The sequence below is a fragment of the Papaver somniferum genome, chromosome 10 (assembly GCF_003573695.1).
Source record: "Papaver somniferum cultivar HN1 chromosome 10, ASM357369v1, whole genome shotgun sequence".
NCBI classification, from domain to species: Eukaryota; Viridiplantae; Streptophyta; class Magnoliopsida; order Ranunculales; family Papaveraceae; genus Papaver; species Papaver somniferum.
In genome coordinates, this window is record NC_039367.1 from 67,598,053 (window position 1) to 67,625,785 (window position 27,733).

Below are 27,733 nucleotides of genomic sequence, written 5' to 3' on the forward strand. Positions count from 1 at the left end.
CTTCAGATGTTTGCATGGCAAGAAAAAAATAACAATTTCATAATTGTCCATAGTGATTAAATCAACAATGAGGCAGAAGTTTGTCCCAAAACAGTGATTCTGTTATATTGCTTAATACAAGTATTTTCTGGTAGATGTAATATTTCTTGATCTTGAGTAAATTCCGTAATACATAAACTGAAAGTAAATTCCGTAATACATAAACTGAATTTCTGCCAGTAATTTCTGTCTTTTCAATGTTGAGATGTGTGTAACCATACAAACCTACTAATTACTGCTGAAAAATGTATACTACGGGAAAGAGAGACTGAGAATCCAACTAAGCCTTCGAAACAAGGAGAGGATTGATTGAATGGGATAGAAGCAATAGTAAGTAAATTATCACACCGATGAAACCAGCTATCAGAGCTCCAGTTACATGGTCACAAAATTCAGTTACTTGGCCGCATATCGGAAGCCAACCTGCATGCGAGTTCCCTTTCTTTCCCACATATGCTATTGCTAGTGCCGCGGAAACACAAGAAGTAAGCAGCATTGTGACAATCTGCATACATCAAGCAACCCATATATTAGTCAAGACTGCCAAAGTGCCAATAATCGTAAAATAATAGTAGTGGTTTAGATGATGAATGACATAGTTACCATATCCAAAGCCAAAATCACGCGGCCAAACGAATGTCCACTGGAACGAATAAACAGAACCAAGAGACTATATATGCATCCAATCGCGTTTCCAATGAAGAAAAACCTATAACAGTAGTGAAGTTAGTACACAACACAAGTTTCATTAGAACTCCTCAAACTGAATTCGTCGTTGAATCGTCTTTTCAGGCAACATGAGTCATTTCGCAGTAGAATGATAAGTTGAGGATCTTATATAATGCATGAAAAAGTGCTTGAGAAAAAAAAACTTACTTGAACGAAGGAGTGTTACTATATTTTGCCTCAAAAGAAATGTTCAAAACTGTGGCCTTTTCATGACTAGTCGCCATTACAATAGCTGCACAAAGGGTGCTACCAAAAGCTAAAAACCTTAACAGAAGATGAAAGAGCTTATTTGCCTTTGCCATGGATGCTAACTGACGATTTGAATGAATGAATGAATGACGAGGCGGTAAGATACATGAAAGTCTTACGAAATTTAATATAAGGTTTCAAGGGATGGGGGGAGGAGTGGTAGGTAAATGAGGTGTAGTGAGTTAGGCAGGCAGATGGGGACGGTACACTAGTTTTGTACTTACAAGTTAAAATTTCTCAACTATCACCACCACCCATGACTTGAATTGGTTTCTAGTCCACATTTTTAACTACAAATATCAAGTTGTATGTTTATGAATCTCTTCGAAAGCTGTGCAGTTCCTTCAAATGGGTACAAGCAGGTAATCCTTTTTGAGAAAGGGAGATGGGGGCAGTTGGGATGTCTATTCTACTTGTAGGAACTTTCGACAGCACTAAATAATTTAGGTTTATCTTTTCTAAAGCTTTTCCATGGTTTAGTTCCTTCAATTGAGTTTATTCGATGACATAAGAAAGAATCATTTGAGCTTGAAATGAAAGAAAAATCATTCCAAGCAAGGCTGGAGTGCTGGATTCACTGGGATGCGTCATCTAATATGTCCTGGGAATTGAAAAGGCATTCTCCTCCCGCTAAAAAACACATTTATTATTCTGCGAAAAAAATGTGATACCGAAACTATAAAGCTGTTGCAGCGAAGCAACGAGTCCAACATGGGCTGTTGCAAAATAAAAAAAAACACAAATGCAACAAAAAATGTAAGCAACGAAGAACCCTGTTACATCAGAAGCAAAATTGAAATATCATCCGAAGATCTCAAAAACGAGGTAAAACGGTGAACCCCCATCTAATAAAAGTGATTTTAAGCCAAACATGACAGCTAATCCAGCAGTATTCGGGATGAGTAACAAATACACAGCGATGATGCAAGAGTCGAACAATGCATTAAGAAATCACTTGGTTCTTAGATTTCAAGTTTCTACGCAAGGCTACAACAGGAACATATATAACAGACCACCCTCCTGTGAATGTCCATAGTTGAGGGACCAGAAGCACAAAATTCAGATGTTTCATTAGGAAGACAATAATTTACTAGTATTACATTTATAAGAAAAAAGAAAATATGAATTCCACTCAGATTTCATTTCGGTGCATTACTCTGTTCGAACTACTTTTACCGGATAAAGGACTCATATTTTTTTACATTTTTTGGTCAGAGGTCGATGATGTCTGTATCACATAACACCAATCTTTAGCAAAACTTTAATCAGATGCGAAGAGCAGAAAATAGGAGGGGGCTTCATTAAAAAATGTGAGGGAAAAAGTTTATGTAGCTCTGCCATTGCAACCATCTATTTAGGCTCCTTTCTTCTTTGTATCTTTTGCTTGTTTCACTTCCTTTGTGAGCATTCTTGGAGCAATAGCCATGGACATGAGTTCTTGGAAGAGCAGTTTGCATGCATAGGGTATGTACACCTGCCATGTTCAAACAACAAGATGTTTAAAATGTGGCGATACTCGTCAAATAGTGATTAGCAGCTAGTTAAGGTTTGTTGCCCGTAAGATGGGAGAGATAGTGAACTTCCTACCTGAACAATGTCGGTCTTATTCTTGCAACCTCTGCACTCAAAGGAATTCTTTTTAAGATTGGCAATAGCTATCAATCCACAATGCTCACAGACATGAACCCTGTAGGCATCACTCTGGTCAAACAAACGTTCTTTCAGGAAGTGTGCAGCTCCATGTGCAATCATACAATCCCGCTCCATCTCCCCAAATCGAAGACCTCCGTCACGGGATCGACCTTCAGCTGGCTGCCTTGTAAGGATCTGAACAGGTCCCCTTCCACGTGAATGAATCTTATCATCCACCATATGCTTTAATCTCTGATAGTAAGTGGGACCCAAAAAGATCATGGCAGTCAGCTTCCTCCCTGTATGCCCATTGTACATAGTCTCGAACCCTCGCATCTGATATCCACATTTATGAAGGGCTTTGCTTATATTGTCCACCTGCGGGGAACCCAAAACATAAATGAGAGTTCTTAATCTTGCTGCAAGCTAATTCAGAGATAGATGGATCTCAAAACCAGAGTTCCATCAATAATTGCAACATAATCGAGTTAGAAATAAACATCATGACTATCAGTAATGACTTGAAAGATATCCACCCCGAAAATTGGAAACTCCTACGGTCTGAGAGCTAAAAAGATGTCAAAACTGGCAATTGGCAACTAATGATGACATACCCTACACACTACAGCTATCAAGTCGGCTGTCGCTAAAGTTGTCTGGCTAAATACCCCAGCTATGAAACCAGAATTATTTCTTTCCTATAGGCAATTAAATCGAATCAGCATATACAAAAGATCTTGGACACATATACTTACCGTTACATCAGTAAAGGGAGTAGCATCTCCCTCCTTCCCCACATGAGCTGCGACCTTTCCCATGATACACTCAATAAGCTGACCAATTGTCATTCGAGAAGGAATAGCATGTGGGTTCACAATGATGTCAGGTGTGATGCCTTCAACTGTCCATGGCATGTCTTCTTGTGTGTATGTCATGCCGACAGTTCCTTTCTGACCATGCCTACTACTGAACTTGTCTCCAATCTGAGGTATCCGAACAGATCTCATCCTTACTTTCACAAACCTCAAACCATCAGCATTAGTTGTCAATACGACCTACAAATAGCACCCAAACATCAACTAGCTTGATATGTATACATGCGTTCGAATCAATTTTCAATAGATTTACTACATATGACACAGTAACGTACCTGATCCACCATCCCACTTTCACTGTGCCTCATGCTGGTACTGTGGTCACGACGTGTGTAACGGGAAGCTTGTCCTTGTTGAGCATCATCCTGTGCAATGGGAGTGGTCTTTCCAATAATGACATCTTCACCTGAGACCCTTGTACCCTGAATCAGAAAAGGAAGGCGTTTATTCAAATCATCAGAATTGGATTTCATCGCGAAGATAATGAAGCAATAGTCTTGATATACTAACAGGAGGTGCAAGGCCATCATCATCCAGTTTGTCATAAGAGCCATGTCTCATTCCCTGTTACATGAGCCAAAGTTGGACGGTCAATCAGATTTCTTAGTTTTTATGGAATTAGGGAGTTCAGCAAAAGAACACACACCATAGTATTCTCCCTGTTTGGGCGCCCAAAATCCTCTTTGATAAGGGTCCCCATCTTTTTCTCCTCGTCTCTGTGGCGGAACAAACATTGTCAATGAAGAGTAGAAACTGAGTATAACCAATTCCAGTAATGATAAAATACATGTACTTTGTACAAAGTGATAGTAATATCTCTTAAGCAACTATGCTACGAATGACATGAAGCGGGTACTTCATAAAAATGGTTTACCTGTATGAACGGAAGAACAACGAACGGAAGAAACCCCGATCTATTGATGATTGATTCATGATAACAGAATCTTCTTGATTATACCCAGAATAACAGGCAATTGCAACGATAGCATTCTTTTACAGAACCAATGAAATAAAAGATGGCCATTAGAAACATTTCCAAGGCATGCAAAGAGAAGGAAGAAAAACAAATACAAAGACTTACAATGCCAGCTGGGAGCTGTCTGAAGTGCAAGTGCTCCATTGCACGAGTGGTAACTAGGGGCTTTTGTGGATAGTAGAGAACATATGCCAATGTATCCTAAACCAAGAAAAGAGTTCCTCTTGGTTATCATATTAACAAACTTGTTACCGAAGGAAAAAAAAAAAAAAATTGTTACCGAATGAAAAATAAAAAGATAGCTCACCATCCGCAACTGATAGTTGGTTACATATATTCCCATCGCTTGCTTACCCATGGCAGATTGATATGTATTACGTGGAGACTGGCAATAAATCGTCAGTAATAATATGAAAGAAAAGAGTACTTATTGATCATTTACACAGAAACGGAGGCAGTGGCACAGGAGATTTACCTGGTTGTGATCTGGAAATGGGATAATAGAAGCACAAACACCTAATATAAGCGATGGGTGAATTTCACAATGGGTGTAAGTTTCAGAATACGCCTCTTCTGGATTATGTCTTGCAGATACAAGATCCTGCAACAAGCAATCGGCGGTTATTGACAATGCAAATGAATTGCAAAGACCATGGAATGAACACTATCAAGGCCTAAGAAAGTTTGTGGAAAACCACAATAGGAAAGAAACGATGTTTAATAAGATTTAACTACTCACATTGATTGTCATGGAAATCATAGTGGTCTCTTCTTCCTCTGTGTCAACATACTCTATGTATCCTTTAGCGACAAGATCATGCCAGCCATCCTCCTCAGGTGATTCCTAGAAACACAAAGATATCAGCTTCATGGATACTTTAAAAATAGTAGCTCGAGAAAGCAAAATGATATTTACTGCCCATACCCTTTGCTGTAATGCTCGAATATCTCTTTTCTTTATCAACAGCCTCTGCTTCTCCACAATAAACAGTGGACGACTGCAGCGTCCATAATCTGTATAAAGTCGCAGTTCTTTCAAACGAACTTCTCGAATAACTCCAACTTCCGTATTGACATCAACCTAAAAAAGTATGCAACAGTCATTCCTCATCTCCAACAAAAACAAGTTATCTAAACCCGTAAACAGTACGTTTCGGTTGTTTAGCCACTTCTACGAAATGTAATAAACAAGTGGGAAGATAATTTACAATTACTTTTCAAGGAATTAAGATATTTAAATTAGATAAACCGAGAGAGACAGATAAAAACTGACCCGTCTTCTCAGCCGTCTTAGAGTCTTCACCAAAGGCTCTGGATTACGATGGATACCAACCCAGCAACCATTCACAAAAATCTTAGTGGATTGAGGAATGACTGCAGGGGAAATTTCCTGCATATAGAGAAAAGGGACATCAACTGATGAGCATGGTGCAGAGAAACTTAATTACAACGCAGAACTAGGAGCTTGGTCTTATGAAGTACCTCAAAATTTTCCATACCGAACTCCTCCAAAAATTCCAAAATTGGATTTGCCGCAGAACCTACTGTTATGTAAACCATGAGCGCAAGATTCTTTACCAGTCCACAGGCCTATCAAAATATCCCAAATGAATTGGATTAAAAAATTTACTTAAGACAACGAATATATCCACAAGTTCATCATTTTGAGTTGTATAATTACCTGTCCTTCTGGTGTCTCAGCTGGACACATTATTCCCCATTGTGAATTATGCAGCTGCCTGGGTTTTGCCAGTTTCCCTGATGTGGTCGACAACATACAATAGAAAAATATTTAGTGAAGAAAGTTATAGAATAGAAATTACAACACAGTGACACTTCACTAATAGACATTATGCTAGGCTAGACGTTTACAACACCTTCGCACATTTTCGTTTCATATCTGTGTGTTAAAGAGTTTTAATATATAAGGAGGTTACCTTCACGCCCTATTGGCGAGTTCAACCTCCGCAAATGGGAGAGAGTTGATGCATAAGTTAGGCGATTGAGCACCTGCATAATAAAAATAACAGATAAAATTTTAATCAAGCAAGATGCACCTGCATGAGAAAGGTTGGACTGCAACAAAATTAGTATTCTCACCTGCGAAACACCAGCTCTGGTACCAGCTGCATTTGCTTGCCCCCAGTTCCCGGTAGCAAGGGAGTATTTAAGACCAGTCGTAATTGTTTTAGCTCTTATCGCAAATTGCAAATTAACATCTTTTCCGTTATCAACACACTGTCCCAGGCAGAGATAACATAAGCAAAGACCAATGAAACAGCATAAAATAAGGAATTGGAACTCAGCAATGCCCATGTAAAGAGAACCTTCTGAACGTAGCCTCTGACATCCCTTGTCAACTTCCTGAAGAGCTGCATTCCGGAAAACAATCATGATTAATCAATTGCACATATAATTCTAAATTTCTAAACCCTCTAAGGATTTTGCAAATCACACACCATTCGGAACAGGCCTCCAAGTAAAGGACCAGCAAGGTCCAGCCTCTTGTTTCCGTAATGATCCCTGTCATCCTCAGGCCTTCGACCGAGAGCACATAGCAACAGTCGATGAATGATATATCTAGGAGAGCAGCAGAAAAACTTTCAGAGACGTTTCTGAATGTATATAATAAAGGAAGAATACACATGAAACAACTCCCTGAACCAGAGACCAAGTTTCAGTAAATATCTGTCAACTCCTTACTGTACATACTTTTAATTCTTCAACAGTCTGAGTTTTGATATAAGTAGTTGCAGGAAGAGTGCTAATTATATTCACTATGTAACCCACAGACCCATTCTTGATATAGCATTATTACTAGATTCAATACAATAAGTAATGCTTGATGACCGAGTGGATGCTAAAAGAACATACCCAAAATAGTAAGCTTTCCTGGTTTCACAATATTCCCCAACGCCAACATGAGGAAGCATTTCTTTCTGGAGTATCTCTTTTGCGTACCTGGAAAGCCAAGTTATCCAAGGAAATGTGTGAGCCTATATAAATCCAATCAGATACAGCAGTAACCAAGTGTGGTATTGTAAATGAGACATACTTGATCCTCTTTTCCCTTGTCACACCCACAGTGGATCCTCTTTTACCAATGTAATCTAGTGCAACCTACAGTAGGTAGAAACAGACAACCTCATCAGTTAGCACCTCCATTAGCATCAGAAAAAAGGAATCACTGCGTCTGCTGTAAGGCAACCTCATGTAGAGAAAGATAAATAAACACTATGAGGTGGTTCAAAATGCAACAACAATATTCGTAGACTTAGAAATTCACCCAACATCAAAAGGGAAGTTCTATACACCTAGAAGGCTAAAATTTAACAATATCTGAAAGTATAATTCTAAAGAAGTTAAACCCCAACACTTATGTGGATGAGATAACAATACATTATACTCCAAATATATCGTTGATAGCTCACTTAACCTACTTAATAAGAAATTCCACTGACTAGGTGAAGGAAAGACTATGCAACCGTTGAACATCAAGGAAAAGGAAAAGGAAAAGAGACGCTACTAGCACCCTAAGTTACAAAAGCTCTAACTGTATACCTGTTGGTTTTGAATCACAAATGCTTCTTCTAAAGAGGGCCGAAGCAGCTCCATCATCTGATTATCAGAGAAGTCATAGCAAATGTGCTCCAAGATATCCTTGTCAGCGACGAAACCTAGAGCCCGAAACACAATAATAATTGGTATTTCTGTGCGAATATATGGAAGTGTAGCTCGAATGTACTGTCCCGAAGAACCCTGAAATAGCATATAAACACAGATCAATATTATCAACTAGAGCTGGAGGTTTCTCTTTCACTACTAAGATAAAAACATCCACAATCAGTTACCCCTTTTGCACTGGCCCGAGAAAGCATTCGCACAAACATGCCACTTGGTGGTCTATTTTGAGACTCTGCCATGGACCGAACTTCAGCGACGTAGGCGTACTTGTTAGGCTGTCTCTTCTTGAATACATACACATGATTGGTGCTCATCTTCTCCTGAGCAATTAAAACCTTCTCACTTCCATTGATAATGAAATACCCACCTTGATCATAAGGACACTCTCCTAACTCTGTTAAATCTTTCTCCGAATTTTGATACAATGTGCAATAACTCGACCGGAGCATAATTGGAACCTAAAAGTGAAAATGAGATCACAAGTACCATTCAGCATTACGATATACATCTTATTACACTCAAATTAACCAACAAACAACCATTCAAAAAATACCTTTCCAATAAAAACTTTAGTAAAATCCTGTGTTTCAGTAACTTCTTCACAATCATGACCTTTCTTTATGATTCTCTTAGAGACATCCACATACAAAGGTGCGGAATATGTTAAGTTCCTCAATCGTGCTGCTCTGGGAAACAAAGTAGCTGTCTCTCCATCAGATTCAGTCATCATAGGTTTACTCAGATAAATCTGACCAAAACTGATCTTGTACACAGTCTGCAACAACACAATTTCAACAATTTTAAACCTAAACACACAATCAAAATTTTCTAGGGTTTTCGTAACAAATGGGAAGGGAAGTAAAATAAAAACCTCAACGAAATCGGACTGCCTCCCAGGATTATGCTGAGACTCAGGACGAATCTCTATATCCGCAGACTCATCGACTATTTCCTGCATAGTGTTTTGGATAAACTCATCGAAGGAGTCCAGCTGCTGTCTCACTAGACCCTTCTCTTCAAAATAAGCACTGATAACCGGCCAGGCATCCTCCTGTGTAATCTCTTCTTCTTCATCTTCTTCCATTGGAGCAGGATCATATTCATCTCCTCCATACATTTCTATTAACACTACAAATCACCTTTTTCCGTGTTCAAATTCAAATGTTCTGACTGATCAAAACCCTAATTTATTAGTTTATTTACTAGAAGTAGTAGTAAGTGTGAAAATTCAATTCAACTTTTTAGGTCTGATTTTGAATTCTTGTTCGTTTTTGGAGTGGAGATTTCTTCTTCTTACTAGAGAGGAGGAGAAGAAGAAAAGAAGAAGAGACGAAGAAACGAAGAGAAGAGGGAGTATCAAGGTATTTTATAAGGCGGGATGGCGGTGTATGATAAAACCCTCGATATGGATAGTTGCTTCTACTACCAATTGGAGTTTGACAAGGCGATAAAGTGTGTTAGAATTTGCTTTCCTTTCCTTGTGCTTCTGACTAGGGTTATGGCCTATAGGCTCCTATTTGCTTAAGGCTAAGGGTCATTTGGCAAATTGGCCAGAAAAATACGAATTTGGCTGTTCCACCATTGTGGTTCGCGATGCTCTATGGGTGATTAGATCAATGGGCCAGAAAAATATAATACATATCTCTGTTTTAGAAAAAGTGATACTACCTGTTTTTTTTACTGACAGAAAAAAAAGTTAGTAGTGTCATTTTGAGCTAATTTTACTCAAAGGCTATATAACGGTTTTGCAACTATGAAGATGCAGTTATTACATTTTACACATGGACATACAGAAGATGTTGTTGGTATAGGTTTTTAGTATATTTACTGAAACCTTACACGGTATAAGAAAAATATCATGAGTTTGTATTAACAATTTACAGATTTCAAACTTCAAAGACGGTGAAGAATAATTTCGCAACTTCTGTCTTTATGGTTTTATTGTCATTCCAACAAGGCTGTCACTGAGGGACACTGATGAACAGAACCAGAACGACGAAATGATGTGAATTCGTTTCCTCTATTTTATGCAGATGATTGCCAGGAGAAGATTATGTCGGCAACTGCGTCCCACAATTGATGTAGGATGATCCTCACAAGAACGCTTTGAATCACAGTAAACTGCAGAACCAAAGAAGACAAGTCAAAGACGGTAAACTATACATATTCTTCTGATCTTAAATGCTTCAGTTATAAAAACACTTCCTTCAGTAGCAATCTCTAAAAAGATGCACAGTTAAGAGCATAAAAAAGACTGGTGTGGGGGATTCACGGTACTAAAATATCAACAGGCAAGAAGGGAAAGAGAGGTTATACTGTCCATCAACAATTCAATTGCAACCTGTACTCTATCCTCCAAACACCAGTATATGTGGCTAACTAATGCATCAAACAGAGGAAGCAAAAAGATAATCAAGCGGAAAACGGATTTTATCTCATGCCAATATTCTTCGTTCAAGCTCAACAGATATTAAAAAAATGAAAAAATGGAGCTCATGGCATCAAATTAGACAACAGTATTTAAACATATTCATATTTCAGTATTTAGTAAGTCCAGAAAAAAGAACCCTTGAGATGCTTGGATCATTAAATTCATACCTTCCTCTGTGAATTCTCAAAGTGACACTGACAATTTAACAGTGGTTAGTCGATGCTATGCCAGTGTATGAAGAAGATCGGACATCCAAATCATGCCCGACGCTTAATCAAAAGCCACGCTTTTGTACCTTGATATATGCCAGTGTATGGAGAGGATCGGTACGTTCCAAAATGAAAAAATAAATCATGCCCGACACTTGCTCAAAAGCCATGAATCTGGCTCGCCATACATGGCATTTAATGTACTTTCCTGTCGTGTTGGCTTGCTCATTTTTAAGAAATCAGAAGCTTTAAAGGACCTTGGTGCAAACTCAACTGGCCATTCAAAAGACCTTGGTGCAAACTCAACTAGCCATTTTGGGTCGATGACAGTAATCTCACGCATGTACTCCTTTGTGGTCTCCCACGTCTCCTTCTTGGTCTGTAAAAGCACTTGATAAATTACCCAATCTGGTTGGAGGAAAAGAGCACTACTTCGATGAATATAAACCTGTTGGTTTTCAAGTATGGTTCTGTAACACCCCTCCTGTGGATCCTTTTTAGCTGCCTGAAAGAAGAATCCTGCAGCAATTGCTCTCCTTATCTTTGTGGAATCCTTTCCAGCAGACACGATACCCAACTTATATCTGTCTAAAATAGTGATTAGCTGTTTCCGAACATCCTGTACCCTCCTCAAAGATTTGGGCTGAACAAAATTTCGCAGCACCATGCTGCTGAGAAATTATTAGCCTCCCATGCCTCATAAACAGCAAGCAGAGTGAGATGATCTCCCTCGGGGTGTACAAACGTTGCCCTTTTCTGATCTGCTTCTTCTTGTTTATTACTCGGCCTGTAAAAGATGTTTCCCATCTCAATCATTGATATGATAGTTAAAATCTCATCACTGCATCCAAGGTAGACACCTGCAAGCAGCATTTTTGAGACAGGAGGTTCCAGTGGAAATTCAGCCATTTTATTACCCAATTTGGTGAGAAGAACCTCTTCATCTAGAGCTCCTAGACTAGAAAGTTGTTCCATGGCAGATATTAGAGCTTGGGGTGAAGGAGGATCCTGAAATCAAAAGAGAGTAGATCATTTATTCCCATCGCTTTCATTTGAAGCGCTGTAGAAGCAAGGTTTGTCCTCTGGATTTCTGGAATGGTAGTAGGTGACATCTCATTATAAGCAATCTCAGTATAAAGGCGATAACATATTCCTGTTCCAGTACGACCAGCTCGCCCAGTTCGCTGCTTGGCTGATGCCTGGGAGATATGAGTGACTGCCAGTGTATCTAGTCCTTGTTTCGGCTTATACAAATTCTGCTTTGCAAACCCAGGGTCGATGACATAGAATATACCATCGATAGTCAAGGATGCCTCTGCAATATTTGTAGCCACCACCACCTTCCTCTTTCCTTGAGGAGCAGGATCAAATATCCTTGATAGCATTTTACAAGGAAGAGCACTATAGGCTGGTAGAATTATTAATTTGGCTACACCTTCTTCAAGCTCTTTCATTCTATCGTTAAGAGTCTGACAAGCAGCATCAATTTCTTCTTTACCAGTTAAAAACAGAAGGATGTCACCTTTAGGTTCGGTCAAGTGAATCTGCATGACTTTAGTTAGTGCAGCAGCAACATAATTACTTTCTGGTGATTTCTCGTATATGACCTTAACTTCATGCTCTCTCCCAGGAATAGTGAGGATCTGACAGTTACAGAAATATTCCGAAAACTTTTGTGCATCTAAGGTTGCAGATGTGACAATCAACCGAAAGTCAGGTCTCCGCTTTGTGAGTTGCTTGAGTAATCCGGAAAGCACATCTGTGTGGATTGTCCTCTCATGAGCTTCATCAAGCATGATTACAGAGTATCGGGAAAGATTTTCATCTACCATAATCTCCCTAAGAAGCGTACCGTCAGTCATATACTTGATTACAGTATCTGGTCTAGTGTGATCCTCAAATCGAACAGCATAGCCTACTTCTTCACCCAAGCGACACCCTAATTCTTGGGCAACTCTCTTCGCAACTGAAATAGCTGCAACTCTTCGAGGTTGAGTGCAGCCATTTATCCCCCTGGTTGTGTAACCAGCTTCTGCCAAATACCGTGTCATTTGTGTCGTCTTTCCCGAACCTGTCTCTCCAACCACAACTATCACCTGGTTATCATGCACTGCCTGAATCAATTCATCCTTAAATTTGTACACCGGAAGGCTCTGCCTCTGCTCCTGTATGGAGAGTTTTGATCTTCCTTCAAAAGCTAAGGCTTTGCTATAAGCCTTTTTTTCCCATTCAGGCAGGTCATAAGCCGCCAACCCAACTCCCCTCAGTTCCTGTGCGAGATGCCTGTCACTTCCTTTTGCCACTGAGTCTTCCTGCGGACGATTCAGATCTCTTGGCATTGCATCAAGTATTACTTGCAGCAGCTGTCCCAATACCTTTCTACGCTTCTCCGTGGGAAGAGACTGCAAGCATGGTGCACGACTTGAAATCCCTTCAGGATTGGTAGATATCTTAATAGTAGGCAACATCTTTACAGTGTATGGAGTCTGCCCTTTCAGTAATGCAGGACCATCTTCATTCAGCTCAATTTCAAGCTCTTCTATGGCACCATTTCCATCTTCATCATACATAGCACAATCCCTAGCATGTAAAACTCCTGAAGAACTTAACAATCTCGTTTCAAACATGTCAGGCGATCGCATTCTCTTTAATGAACGAACGACATGGTCTTCTTTTACACCTTCAATCCCTACAAGTCTACTGTTATTAATAGCAGTAGTATTGGCACCAGTACCACCATAATTTGAGTACTTATGATTTACACTAAACCCTGACTCATGAGCCATAGTCTTTTTAAGCGGGATACCATTTTTCTTTACAATAGAATTTGATTTTAAGGGGGAAATTGAACGAGTAATTCTTAAGAAATTTCTAACAGCGTAATCAGGCATATCAACACCAATATTTTTCTATTTTATATCAAATTCATGAACTGTAAATGAAATTCACCCAATATCAGTAACTGATTCTGCTAACACTTTGTTATTTAACCGATTAGTTTCAAGTTCAGTACATATATACCTTTGAAACCAGGGAGATGCTTCAAACATTCGTTTACGGATCCCATTGACTGATTGCAAAGTCGCAGAGTCAGGATATGTCGAGGAAAATTGAATAGAAGGTTACCAAAAACTAGGGTTTGGGGGGTGGGGTGGGGGGGGGGTGTTTTCCCCTTCCAAGGACGCGTGAATCGAATCTCTAAGGCCTATTCCTATGCACATGTCAAAAAATGACATTTGGCATATATGCACTCATTATAGGTATGCCAAACTCATATGCTTATATGTCAGGAATAACATATAGGCATGTAAGATGGAGTTTCCAGCGAGCGATAGAGTTTCCATCGCTCGATGGTCATAATAACCCTCGTTGGTCTTTAAAGCGCCAGCGCTAATCAAGCTATCGCTCGCCGGTTTGATCATCGCTTATCAGATCTTCAACCAACGGCTATTTTTTCCCCTCTATAAATACCAAATTTCAATCTCATTTCAACTCACACCAGAATTTCTAAATCTCTCTAGAAATTCTCAATCTCTCAATCTTCTTCTTCAAATGTTAAACAATCACACCTTCTCTACAATTCTTTATTTCTTGTAATATGGATTCATAATTTCAAAGTCAAGGCAAAGGCAAAGCTAAAAATATCAAAGTATGTGGTGCAAAATTCAACATAGAGGATGAATGCATTTGTCGTAATTATATTTTTTTTACCCAAGATTGTATCGATGGTGCACAACAACATGGTAACACCATGTGGAAAAATATATTTCATAAATTTGAAGAGCAAACCATGAACATCAATGGTCGTGATGCAAAAGGATTGGCAGAACACTTCATTGTAATCAACAGGGAAGTAGTCACTTATGTTGCATTGATAATGCAAGCCAAGAGAGCAGGCAAGGAGAGTCGTCAGGTGGATGTTAATTTTGAAAGACAGGTTCGTACAAATTGGCAGCGAAAACATGGTAAACAGTTCGCTTACAAAAGTTGTTATCATATTTTGAAGGGGTTGAACAAATATAATCCAGATTTCTTATCAACTAATCAACAAGTACCTGAAAGGTCACCATATAATTCTTCTCCCTCAACACCAAATTCTTCAACATTTTCCCTAGGTCCATCAAATTCTTAACCAGATACTGCAAAAAACTCAAATGGTAACTCAGTTTTTAATAATTATGATGATGGTAAGAGAAAACTTCCAGGGAGGAACAATACAAGACTAGCTATAAAATTAGCTCAAGAAGGAGGCAGTTCCGGTGGATTTAACATGGCGGAGTTTATGGAACATCAAAAGACCATCGAGAAGCAAAGAGCAGTTGATAGGAAATTTCAAAACAGGGAGAGTAAAAAAAGTCGTCTTTCTCAAGAAAAATTTGGGTTTGACTATGATAAGCATAACATTATTCAAGCTAACACTTCAATTATGAACGCTGAGCAAAAACATGTGTGGTAAATTGAATTTGGCAGAACTCAAGCTCAGATTGAACAACAAGCTGGATTTACTAACAACAATGGTGATGATGATGAGGATGGAACTGATGATGATGATGAGTTTGATGTAGTAGTTCCTCTAGATTATTGATGTATTAAATTAAGTTTTAATCTGAAGTGTTGCATTTTAATTTGATATGTTGTTGTTGCATTCTACTTAATATTAGTTTGAAATGAAAAGTTGATTAATTTGAAATGTTGTTGCTCATTAACTTAAATAAGTCTATTTCTCATTAACTTAAATAATAATACATAACTTAATCATTGTCTTCCATGCTCTGCCCAAAGATTCAATCTCGGATCTTCTCTTAAACTGTCATACAAATTTCGGTTCTGAATGTAATTAGTCATTTGAGCATAATTCCTTGCAGGGACGCCTCTTTCTGGTTGAATCTCCGACCTCAAATCTTCATCTTCATATTTAGTCCACTCCGAATCACGACGGGTTTCCTGAATTACCATGTTATGAAGAATTATGCAAGTGAGCATAGCCTTATGCATTTCACAAGGACTCAACCTAAGATATGGGCCACAAATGATAGCGAACTTCCTCTTCAAAATTCCAAAAGCGCGTTCCACATCCTTCCTCGCTGCCATTTGGGCATCGTTAAAATGTCGGTATAAACGACCCAATGCACCGGCAGGAGGCTGACGGTAGCGTTGAACCAAGGTGGACCATTTTGGGTAGATACCATCCGCAAGATAATAGCCATGAGTGTACTGGTGGCCGTTGATCATGAAACGGACTTGGGGACAAATTCCATGTTTCAAATCTTCAAACAGAGGCGACTTGTTCAAAACATTGATATCATTTTGTGGACCTGGAAGACCAATGAAAGGTAAGTGAATGAAATTGTTTTACCCATACGAAGGTACTCATCGTTCGCATCCGCTGGAATGCCATAACCTAGAATCCTTAAAGCCGAAGTAACTTTTTGTTCAGGACTATGACCTCTAATATTGAGTGCATCAAACTGATAATTAAATTGAGATTCTACTCGACAAAGCTCTTCAATAATCTTTACAACCAGATGACGAGGAATACGGAATCGACCTTGAAAATTTTGATCAGAGTACACAGAATTGGGAAGAAAATAATCGCGCATCAGCTTCTGATGGTAAAATTCCCTCCCTCAATACGCATACCTTCTTGAGAGTACTTCTTGTGGCTCTGGAACTCTAGGTATTTGGCATGTATGTACAAGCATCAAAGTTTCGATTAGTTTATTATCTTCAGCTGCCTCATCATCAAGTTCTTGCAACCTCCTTCGATGCATTTCTTGTTGTAATCTAAACCGATTCATAATAACATTCCTCTCTTCATTGGATCTCGCCATTGATGATTATGAAATTTAAAATGAGAATAGAGATAGAGAAATTGGTGAAATATAGGTTGAAGTAGGTGTGAGTAACTTGGAGAAATACGAGGGCGTATATATAAGAATCGGTAGGGGGAAATAGCCGTTGCAAAATATCTAGTGGGTGATAATCATAATATCGCCAGCGATACTATTTACATCACTCGATGTAATGTACAACGCCAACGATATTCATAATATCGCCAGCGTTATTCATAATATTGCCAGCGTTATTCACAATAACGCTCGCTAGAAAGTCTGACGCTCCGTGGTTTTCCCATAGTGGCGCAATTGGTCTGCCATGCCACCTGGTATGTCAAACACATTTTTTTGGCATGTGCATAGGAATATGCCTAACCTATAACTTGAGATTTCCCTGACCGTTATTCGGTTCCGAATAGTTTCCGGTTTAGTTTTTCCTTCCGCTGAATTTACCAATTTTCCGGAGGCTAGGCCTTGGCTAGCATTTTCTTGTCTTGTTTTGGTTTTTTTTTCTTGTGCAAAATATTAGGCAAGTCCGGTGCAAATATCTACTTGCTTTCGTGTGGATTTTTTTTTTTTTGGCTCCGTTGTGTGGATTATCGAACGAAGGGGATGCAAATGCCACTAGTGGTCCTTAGGCTGATTCTTATTGGGGAAGGAAAATCCAAACATATGCCATACCAGGTGGCCTAACAATTGTGCCACTATGGTAACAAGGTTAACCTTGATAATCGGTGTGGTGATTTTTCGATTGTGAAGAGACTTCGTATTACTTCTTTGGGCCCAAATGATATTAAGTCCAAGGTAAGTGATCTCATTGTCGATGGTGCTTGGGTGATTCCACCCAGAACTCGTGCTTTGATGGTTCGGTGTAATATTGATGTTAATAATTTACCAATTATTGGTGGTGGTGAAGATTATAAAATATGGGATTTTGACTCCAAAGGCGTTTTTTCAGTCAAGTCTGCAAAGGCTGCTATTAGAACGTCTTTTGATGTGCAGCCGAGTGCTGTTCTTTTTACTCGATCAGTTGTGCATCCTACTTTAGTGTGCGATATTGGAAAATCTGGACGAGGGGATGTTGTGCAACTGAAGATAATGTAATTAAGAAGACGGGTAGGAGCATGCCTACAATGTGCAGTTTATGCAAGAAAAGTTGCGAGACTCTCGGCCATATTACTTGGCATTGCAGAGTTGCCAAGAGAATTTGGGCATGGGCGGCTGGCATTTTTAATCTGAAACCAAATGAAGATCTGGTGGCCTCTTACAAGGATGCAAAAGGGCGTAGCAGGATGATAAAGGACTTGTGGCTGGTTGTGAATCTTGCAATTTTCACAGAATTATGGAAGCTGCACAATAAAGCTTTTTTTTAAGACGCGACAGTCAAATGGCTTGGCTTTAAAGGAAGGGTCTATCAGGTAATTCGTGATAACTCTATTAGAATGAAGAGCCATATGTTTAACAATCTGGAGGAATTGCGCATCTTAAACTATTTCAAGGTGCAACATAGATCGAGTTAAAATTCCACGCCAACCGAGGTTAATTGGTCTCCTCCTAACCAAGGTGAAATTATGATTTGCTATGATGGTGCTTCTCTTGGAAATCCAGGTCAGGCCGGTGTTGGTGCTATTTTTCGCGCTGCCAATGCAATGATACTTGGTGCGCTTTGTGTTGGCCTTGGTTGGCAAACTAATTACTATGCGGAAGTGTGTGCTATTATTTATGGTTTCATGCTAGCCAAGACGTGAAATGTTAGGAATATTTGTATTTAATCAGATTCGATGAGTTGCATTCAAGCTTTTCAAAGTGGGGAGTTTCCCTGTTTACTGGTTCAAAAGTGGAAGTTAGCGAAGGATTTTTATAACAATATTCGCTTTGTTCATAGCTATACAAAAGCTAATTTTTCAGCAGATATATACCTTGGACAAATAAGCATGTTTGTTGGCTGAGGATATATGAGTTTTATGAGGGCAGGCCAAACTTCATTCCGTCTGTGGAATGGCATGGCAAGCTTTATTATCGCTTTAAATTGGTTGTGTCTTTTTAGGTGGCCATCGCGGCTAGTTAGATAGGCATAGCTCCATGTACTTTCTTTTGCTTTTTTAATGAATTTTATTGACCTAGTAAAAAAGGTAACAAGGTTAAGCTAGTGATGGAGTATGTATTGAACGGTGGAGACTAAACCGCAGGCGATCAAGACTCGACCGAGTTTAGTTTCCACCGTCGGTGGGTATTCCATCTCCAACGACTATTTCTCTCCAAGTTGAAGGAAGAATTGAATATTCAGTGATAAAACCATTCACTCGCTATAAATGAAATTCAAACACAAAATTTACCCCAAATTTTTTTCACAAATTTGTTTTCTCTATAACGTTTCCCAAAAAGAATTCAGATAGCAGAATTTGAAAGCCAACTTGATTTAGCAACCCAACTTGATTTTTCAGGAGTGGTGCTTGAAGTAGCAAGATATATGACAGTTACAAAGAAATAAGTAAATAGCAAAGGAGTCTACAAGTTTCGAATATTAACCAAATCAAGCCTGCAACTAAAAAAAGGCAAAGAAGAGTTCAGGACAAGGAAAATTTGAAACAAAGAAAACTTTGTCCATGAGCGCATCGATTGGAAGTTATGTGAAATGAAAAACAAGATAAAGAACATTGTCCCTGATTTATATTTTTAAAGTCTTTATTTGAAGTTATGATTGTCTAGTTTATCTCTTATTATCTAGATTTATGAAAGGCGCCCAAATGTAAATTAATTCGAAAAATTATATTTATGAACAACAAGTAACGTTGAAAATTAGATATTAATTTTAATTTATCAGTTAACAAGTGATATCTTAAAATTATACTTAACTTTAACTTAACTTCACTTGATTAAATGCATACTTAATTTTACTTAACTAAACGCATCATATTTGATAATACTTTCAATCTTTGATAACAACTTTCGAATTGAAAATATTTTTCGTTTTTGTTGTGTCATTCTGCCTGGCACCTTTGCTCCACATCAATTTCGTTTTCACCAATTCTTCGGCTTTCGATTGCCTAGCATAAGAAAGGCAACAAACAAGTTTGCATCCTTATTGATTACTTGGAAGCGACCACACAACTTATTTGCATCTCGATTATTGAGGTTCAATGTTTCTTCATGAAATCTCTGTAATATGTTTTTCCAAAAGGTGATCTATTGTTGTTGTTGTGCACGACTGCTGTTATCCAGTGTAAAAAAAACATAATTCCTGCAAGTGCATTCATCTTGAGCTAAGGTAAACCTATGACCCTGAGCTCTCATATTGTCTTTGTGTAGTGAAAGAAAGAAAATTGCAGTTAAGGTGTGAGTTTAAATGAAATTGGAATTGGTGTTTATAGGGCTATTAATTTGAGACTGCTAGATGAGATATATTGGACGGTCGAGTCTTCGCCGCTGGCGATCGAGTCTTGACCGCTCGGTGAAATTTCAACCAGCGGTCGATAATCCACCGATCGGTAGAGACTTGACCTCACCTGGATAAGTGGCAAATTTGCAACTTATCCAGGTCTGTATTGCTGGTTTGAGAGATCCATAATGGATGCAAATCATGGAAAACTGGTCAGTTTGCTATGCCCATAAGAACCGGCCTTACGACACCGAATATTAGAGGTAATATTCCCGAACAAAAAGTTACTCTAAGGATTCTAGGTTATGGAAAACCAACAGATTCAAACAATAAGTACCTTTGTATGGGAAAAACAACTTCATTCATTGTTTAGCGAAGTAATAATTAATCATTGTGGTCCAACGTATTTACGAAAACTAATCGAGGAAGATGTTAAAGAAACATTAAGGGAGAATGAGGATAGGGGTTTCACAGGAATGCTAGGTAGTCTTGACTGTATGCATTGGGTATGATAGGGATGCCTTACTTATTGGACCGACCAATATAATGGTCATTACCTAAAACCAACCGCTATCCTTGAAGTTGTTGGTTCATATGATTATTGGATATGGCATTTTTTTTTGGTCATCCGGGTTCACAAAATGATATTAATGTTTTGCACTAGTCGCCTCTGTTTGAAGATCTAAAGATGGAATTTATCCCCAAGTCCGACTTTTGGAATTTTGAAGAGGAAGTTCACTATTATTTGTGGCCCATAGCGTGCTCTAAGTCCTCGTGAAGTGCACAAGACTATGCTCACTTGCACAATTCTACATAACATGGTAATTCAGGAAGCCCATGGTGATAAGGAGTGGACTGAAGATGAGGATGAATATTTGAGGCCTGAGATTTAACCAGAAAGAGGCTTGCCTGCAAGAAACTAATCGCAAATGACTAATCACGTTCATAACCAGAATCTGTATGACAGGTTAAGAGAAGATCTGAGAGTGAATCTTTAGAAGATTATGGAAGAGCCGACGGGCGTAATAATAAAGTTTTATTTCATGTATTAGTTTAAACATTTAATTGTTAGTTTGCTTGTAGTTTGTGTTATTTTATATTAATTTTTATAAAAATATTCAATTTCCACTTAGCGGTTTTCAGTTGATCGAGCGATAAACATTTTATCGCCAAGGATAGTTTTCCCCAACGACTTTCAATATATACCCACTCATCCCATTTCAAAATCATAACTTCTACACCAATCTTCTACAAAAGTATTTTATTTTTACTATCTAATCTCAATCAATATGCCTAATCCTAACTTTACTCTAGATGAAGATTTATCTCTTTGCAGAAACTATGTAATATACTAGCGGAAGAGGGGTGAAGAATATCGTCAAGCTAGTTTAGTCAGTCAGAGTTATTGGGTAAATTTCATTGTACCTTATGCAATGACACGTGCAACCCTCACAATCGGAATCGTGCACTATTGTTCTGTCTATTTTTTGAAATAAGAAAACAAGTAGAAGATTTTATAGCTTTAGTTTGAATTATTGTGCGATCTCGAGAGGAGTGGCGAAGATGGAAAATAAAGAATTTTGAATACGAAGATCATTTTCATATCCTCAAAGAGTTTCTCATTACTCGTATGGTATTTTAATACGATGTAATGATGTTCATGTGGTGTTATAATAAAGTAAAACTCATTAAGTAGAATGCAACAATATTTCAAATAAAACAATTTTCAATTTCAAATTAATATTCAGTAGGATGCAACAATATTTCAAATTAAAATTAAAATTAATACATTAATTATCTAGAGGTACTACTACATCGAACTCATCATCCTCGTCATTGTAGATGGGGAAAAACGATTTGCTGGTTTTTCAGAGAATTGAAGAGACGAGCGTGTTGTCGATACTCCTCAACCGAGCAAACTGTTCAACCTCACACAGATGCACTACAAAGGGAGTGCTTAGATTCAAGAGATAAATCTGTAGGACTCCGGCCTAAACCAAGTCAATGGTCGTTCCAGAGTCAATTCGGTCACAAAGAGGGAGATGGGTTGATCTGTAGGAGGGAAGCTGAGGATTGTGTGGGATCAATGATGATCAAGGATTGTGGATGTGTTGAAGGTTTCTGCATGAACTGATGAGTTCGAATAAGTTCTGGGAAATTGACGAATTCTTGAGAATAATTGCTCGAGGAATTCTATGTATACGAATGTTGATGTCCTCAATCATGGATTCAGGGACTTATTTATATTTTCAGAATGGTAAAACCTTGATCCCTGTAAGTGTGACGGTTTCTTGAGTGAAAGAGTGGGAAGTGGGAAATCGTGGTGAAACCAGTTCCAGGTCGTGCGGAGACTTGGTTAACCGTTCACCCACTACTTTGCTAACTCCTTCAACCGTTTGCACGACTTACTCACATTTCTCATCGTGGATGAATCCACGTGCCGTAGGCCGCCAGACCAAAACCTTAATTGATATCCCCACATGTGACGTGATTGGTGTCTCACGAATCGTGGAGTCTACATGATAGACGTGTATTTTATTAGTCATGTTGACTGTTTAGGCAATGAGTCTCGATTTTGGTGAATTGATCATGAGTGAAGAATGCTCAAGGATTCATTGATTCGATGAATTATTGAGTATTGATAGTTGGATCAATATTTGAGCAACTATTGCTCAATTCGACGAATTACTGATAAATTACTGAATATTGATAGTTGGATCAATATTCGAGCAACTGAGTAAGTATTGCTCAATTCGACGAATTATTTATTGGTGTCGTGACCCAATAATAATTAAAATATTGGTTGACTACCGAATATTATATAATTAGTCCAGACGTTGGTTGATAGATCAACATAAATTTATTAGTGTTTGAACTTACTCAGAATGATGAATTCGCGGAGCGTTTGTTCGAAACCCTAATTTTTGATCAAATGTTCGTCAATTGATGAATTGTTGAAAATAGGTCATGTGTGATAGAGGGACCGACCACACGTGGAATGAGGGAGTCCATGTGGCGCCCAAGTGCTCAAGTGAGCGTGCACCAGGTCCTTAGTTGGCCGGTTGGTGAAAGAATGATGATAAAATGCTGGTTTCATCATTTATTGAAATAGTGTTCCATTGAGCATTAGGTGATAAAACCTAATTGTGGAAAAGTGAGGGACCGACCAAGAGAGCATGAAACCGGCCCTTGGTGGTCGTGGGACCAGTTGATGGTCGTTTGAGCAAATTCTAAGTCGGTTGGAAAGAGTTTGGACCCAATATGAGCAATTGAGCAAATTAGGTCAAAATTATGAAAAGTGTGGGACCGGCTCCTTGCAAGCCTTAGGGCCGGCCTTGGTCGGTCAAGGGAGCATGTCCGTGTCTCACTCTCAGTCTTGAGAGTTTCGGCATTTTTCTGATGTACGTTTGAGCAATATCTCGGATTTTCAGAAGAGTTCGATCTTTGACTGAAATTCTTGATTTTGCTCGAATGAGCAAGTAGAACTGTGCTCGTTTGATCAAAATTGGAAAATTTTTAAAATAATGATATTTTAATATTTGGCGTGAGTAGCCTAGACGGTCATGTGACCATTTGACTTTTTGGCCTTTTCATGGTTTGAACAATATTTGAGAAAATATGAAGAAACCATGATTTTTGTTGAAACGGAGGAGTTTCATGAAATTAGGGAAATAATAATAAAATAAGGGTTTGTAAAGTGTGGGACCGGACAAGACCAAGGCATGGCCGGCCGGCTAGGAGCCCGGTCCCGCGACACATTCCCTAATTTTATATTAATTTTCATGATTCGGAGGAAATTCCATGAAACCGGGGAGTTTTGTTGAAACCATGAAATTTCCATGAGATAAGGAAAATAATAATAATAATAAAATAAGGGTTTGGAAAGTGTGGTACCGGCCACGGCCAAGGCATGGCCGTCCATCTAGGAGCCCGATCCCGCGACACTTTCCCGAATTTTATATTATTTTTCATGATTCGGAGGAAATTCCATGAAACCAAGGAGTTTTGTTGAGATAAGGAACATAATAATAAAATAAGGGTTTGGAAAGTGCGGGACCGGTCATGGCCATGGCATGGCCGGCCGGCTAGGGGCCCGGTCCCACGACACTTTCCCTAATTTTATATTATTTTTCATGATTCCGTGAAAGTATGGAGAAACCAAGAGTTTTGCTCAAACAAGGAAAATTGCTAGAATAAAGGAGTTTTCATGAGTTCATGAAAATAATTAAAATAAAGGAAAAAGGGCGTGGGGACCGGCCACGGCGACATGACTGGCCGGTCGGTGGGCCCGGTCCCACAGGCGCTACTTTATTATTTTAGTAATATTTTCTCTCTCCCATTCCATGTAGGATTCCTCATTTGTCCATATTTTTGAATGCTCGTTCATGCATTTGGGTGCTCGTTCGTGCATCATGGTTGAGTACACTTGCACAATTTTATGGGGCTTACTTAGTGATAGTCCAGATGCTCGATTGTTGAGTATTTATTACTAATTTATGAAATTCAGTGGAGAATGATTCATGAAACTGAGTAACAAAAGTGAGTAGTTTTTTATTATCAATCCATAGGATCAGTCGTGGATTCGATCATGAATTCAGAATAATAAAACGAGTATTACCATTCCATGGGATCGTGGATTCGACCATAGCTACGGAGTAATGAAGGTAGTTATTACCATCTGTTTGAGGGTGAAAACGGTTTCTGCTGATTTTGGTAATTTAGGGTGTGTGGGTGAGAAACGAGTCTAAAACCTAAACAATGTACTGAAAGGGAGTACTTTAGATTCGAGAGATCAATCTGTACAAATCCGGCCTAAACCAAGAAATGGCCGTTCCAGACTTGCTTCGGTCACAAAGTGGAGGAGAAGGGTTGGTTTTGGGGAGGGAAGCGAAGAGAGTGTTGAGACCAGAATAGTTGGTTCTGGAAGAGTAGTTGTTTTACGACTTGCATCAGAAAGTGGGAAGCTAACAGATGGGAAAGCTAGCAAATGTTTTCTGAGTGTTGTATGCTCCTGACCAGAACTTGTTGTTCGGTGGAATAAGTAATACCTATTTATACAAGTCGAAGTGAAACGTACCCTGGTCTCGTAAGAAATGGAAAACATATGAGTAAATGGGAGGAGGTGATAACCTGTAATGCCTGGGATTGATGTTCCATAAAAGAAAGCGTTTCACCATTACTTCCTGTATTTACTAACCGCCTCATCCTTATGACACTGTCTTATAACGGGCGTAGTGTACGCCGCACGCTGTAAACAGCCAAACCAATACCCAATGAGCATCCCCCAGTTTGTGACATGTGTTGATGTCTCGAGTGTTTTCGTGGAAACATGTAGCATGTTGTTGTTTCCTGGCAAGTTGAGCTTGGGAGACTTTCCGGCTCGGTGGTGACCTTCGACGGTCGAGATTTTGCATCTTAAGAGGAAAGGTAGTCGTTGATTATTGCAACCCTTCGTTTGGTAGCCAGTGGCATGAAAGCATGATCGGTATGGCTTTAATATGGCCTAGTTTAGGCGCGGCCAAAAGTTAGGGTTTTGGCTTTGTTTAGGCGCGACCAAACTAGGGCCAAAGGTCGCCATGCGTTAGCTGGTAACTTTGGACGGCTAAGATCTGCATCTTAGATGAAAAAGTGATCGTTGATTGTTGCAGGCCTTCGTTTTGGCAGCCGTAAAGGGAAGGCCGGCATGGTATGGCCCGGCAAGGTGGTTGGCATGCCATTGGCACATGTGTCATGGCCGGCATGCCTTGGCGCTGCTTAGGCGTGGCCAAAAACTAGGGTTTTTGCGTTGGGCCAAAGGTTACCATGTGTTGGCTGGCGACATTGGACGGCTAAGATTTGCATCTTAGATGGAAGGATGGTCGATGATCGTTGCAAGCCTTTGTTTTGGTAGCCGCGTAGGGAAGGCCGGCATGGTATGGCGCGACAAGGTGGCTGGCATGCCATTGTCACATGTGGCATGGCCGACATGCCTTGGCGCGGTTTGGGCGTGGACAAAATTAGGGTTTTGGCATTAGGCCAAAGGTTACCATGCATTGGTTGGCGACCTTGGACGGCTAAGATTTGCATCTAAGATGGAAGGGTGGTCGTTGATCGCCGCAAGCCTTCGTTTTGGTAGCCGCGTAGGGAAGGCCGACATGGTATGGCGCGGCAAGGTGGTTGGCATGCCATTGGCATATGTGGCATGGACGGCATGCCTTGGCGCGGTTTGGGCGTGGCCAAAACTAGGGTTTTGACATTGGGCCAAAGGTTACCATGCGTTGGTTGGCGACCTTGGACGGCTAAGATTTGCATCTAAGATGGAAGGGTGGCCGTTGATCGTCGCACACCTTCGTTTTGGTAGCTGCATAGGGAAGGCCGGCATGGTATGGCGCGGCAAGGTGGTTGGCATGCCATTGGCACATGTGGCATGGCATGCCTTGGCGCGGTTTGGCGTGGCCAAAACTAGGGTTTGGGGCCAAAGGTTACCATGCGTTGGTTGGCGACCTTGGAAGGATAAGATTTGCACCTAAGATGGAAGGGTGGACGTTGATCGTCGCACGCCTTCGTTTTGGTAGCCGCATAGGGAAGGCCAACATGGTATGGCGCGACAAGGTGGTTGGCATGCCATTGGCACATGTGGCATGGCATGCCTTGGCACGGTTTGGCGTGGCCAAAACTAGGGTTTCGGGCGAAAGGTTACCATGCGTTGGTTGGCGACCTTGGACGGCTAAGATTTGCATGTAAGATAGAAGGTTGGTCGTTGATTGTCGCACGCCTTCGTTTTAGCAGCCGTGAATAGAAGGCCGGCATAGTAACGTGGATGGTATGGTTTTCCATTGGCACGGTGGTGCGGCTGGCATGGTTGGCATGCCTTGGCGTGGAGACGTGGTTGGCATGGTTTGCTATTGGCACGGTGGTGCGGATGTCATGGTTGGCATGCCTTGGCGCGGAGACGTGGCTGGCATGGTTTGCCATTGGCACGGTGGTGCCGCTGGCATGGTTGGCATGCCTTGGCGCGGAGACGTGGCTGGCATGATTTGCATGCCTTGGCACGGTGCTGCGGCTGGCATGGTTGGCATGCCTTGGCGCAGAGACGTGGCTGGCATGGTTTGCCATTGGCACGGTGGCGTGAGAATTAGGGTTTGGTATGTATGAAGATGATGTCGGTCAATACTAAGGGTTCTTCCGTGGAACATGACACATGTATATAAAAAAAAGGTACCCTGGTAATTCTTACGTAGGCATGCTGATTGATTCAATAAATGCGTCAGTGGTCATAGTGACGTCATGTCAGATGTATGGTTTTACGATTTTAACCCTAAGCTAAAAACCACCATCAACATTAAGTGTCCTGCTTAGCTCGGAACAGGAGTATTGTTGCGAGGTAAGCATAAGATGGTGACAGGCGAGGACAAAATCGAAATGACAAGTCGTGAAAAGATGGTCAAGAAGACCCGGCTAACCTTTTTCGAGAGGTAAGGAGAGTTCGTGATTCTCGTGTTGGAGGCCATGCATAGATTCTACTTGTGGTGTTGCTGGCTAGACCGTGAAGTGGTGAGATGTAGATTGTCAGCTTGGAATGGGAGCCGCTGGCGTCGGTCGGCTTGGGATGAAAACGCAGGCGTCGGTCGGCTTGGAATGGGAGCCGTAGGCGTCGGTCGGCTTGGAATGGGAGCCGCACGCGTTGGTCGGCTTGGAATGGGAGCCGCACGCGTTG

The 27,733-nt window shown here is 40.1% G+C and overlaps 2 protein-coding genes and 1 pseudogene across 2 annotated transcripts; all 3 read right to left on the bottom strand.

The window, feature by feature from the left end:
- Nucleotides 1-15: 15 nt before the first annotated feature.
- On the bottom strand, nucleotides 16-1,126 carry LOC113319400 (CASP-like protein 1C2). The gene is made up of 3 exons (XM_026567659.1): nucleotides 916-1,126; nucleotides 643-748; nucleotides 16-544 (listed from the first exon to the last, which is right to left on the bottom strand). Exons 1-3 carry the CDS (start codon nucleotides 1,068-1,070, stop codon nucleotides 320-322), a joined length of 486 nt encoding a protein of 161 aa, XP_026423444.1. The 5' UTR covers nucleotides 1,071-1,126; the 3' UTR covers nucleotides 16-319.
- An 811-nt stretch (nucleotides 1,127-1,937) lies between these two features.
- On the bottom strand, nucleotides 1,938-9,571 carry LOC113315090 (DNA-directed RNA polymerase II subunit RPB2). The gene is made up of 25 exons (XM_026563407.1): nucleotides 9,056-9,571; nucleotides 8,738-8,959; nucleotides 8,352-8,642; nucleotides 8,062-8,259; nucleotides 7,556-7,620; nucleotides 7,375-7,461; nucleotides 6,960-7,080; nucleotides 6,828-6,872; nucleotides 6,601-6,738; nucleotides 6,438-6,510; nucleotides 6,182-6,258; nucleotides 5,983-6,090; nucleotides 5,774-5,890; nucleotides 5,426-5,581; nucleotides 5,240-5,344; nucleotides 4,976-5,101; nucleotides 4,808-4,885; nucleotides 4,606-4,701; nucleotides 4,399-4,514; nucleotides 4,171-4,240; nucleotides 4,035-4,088; nucleotides 3,800-3,946; nucleotides 3,405-3,704; nucleotides 2,605-3,027; nucleotides 1,938-2,491 (listed from the first exon to the last, which is right to left on the bottom strand). Exons 1-25 carry the CDS (start codon nucleotides 9,299-9,301, stop codon nucleotides 2,372-2,374), a joined length of 3,579 nt encoding a protein of 1,192 aa, XP_026419192.1. The 5' UTR covers nucleotides 9,302-9,571; the 3' UTR covers nucleotides 1,938-2,371.
- A 401-nt stretch (nucleotides 9,572-9,972) lies between these two features.
- Nucleotides 9,973-13,939, bottom strand: LOC113318819 (annotated as a pseudogene).
- Nucleotides 13,940-27,733: the final 13,794 nt, after the last annotated feature.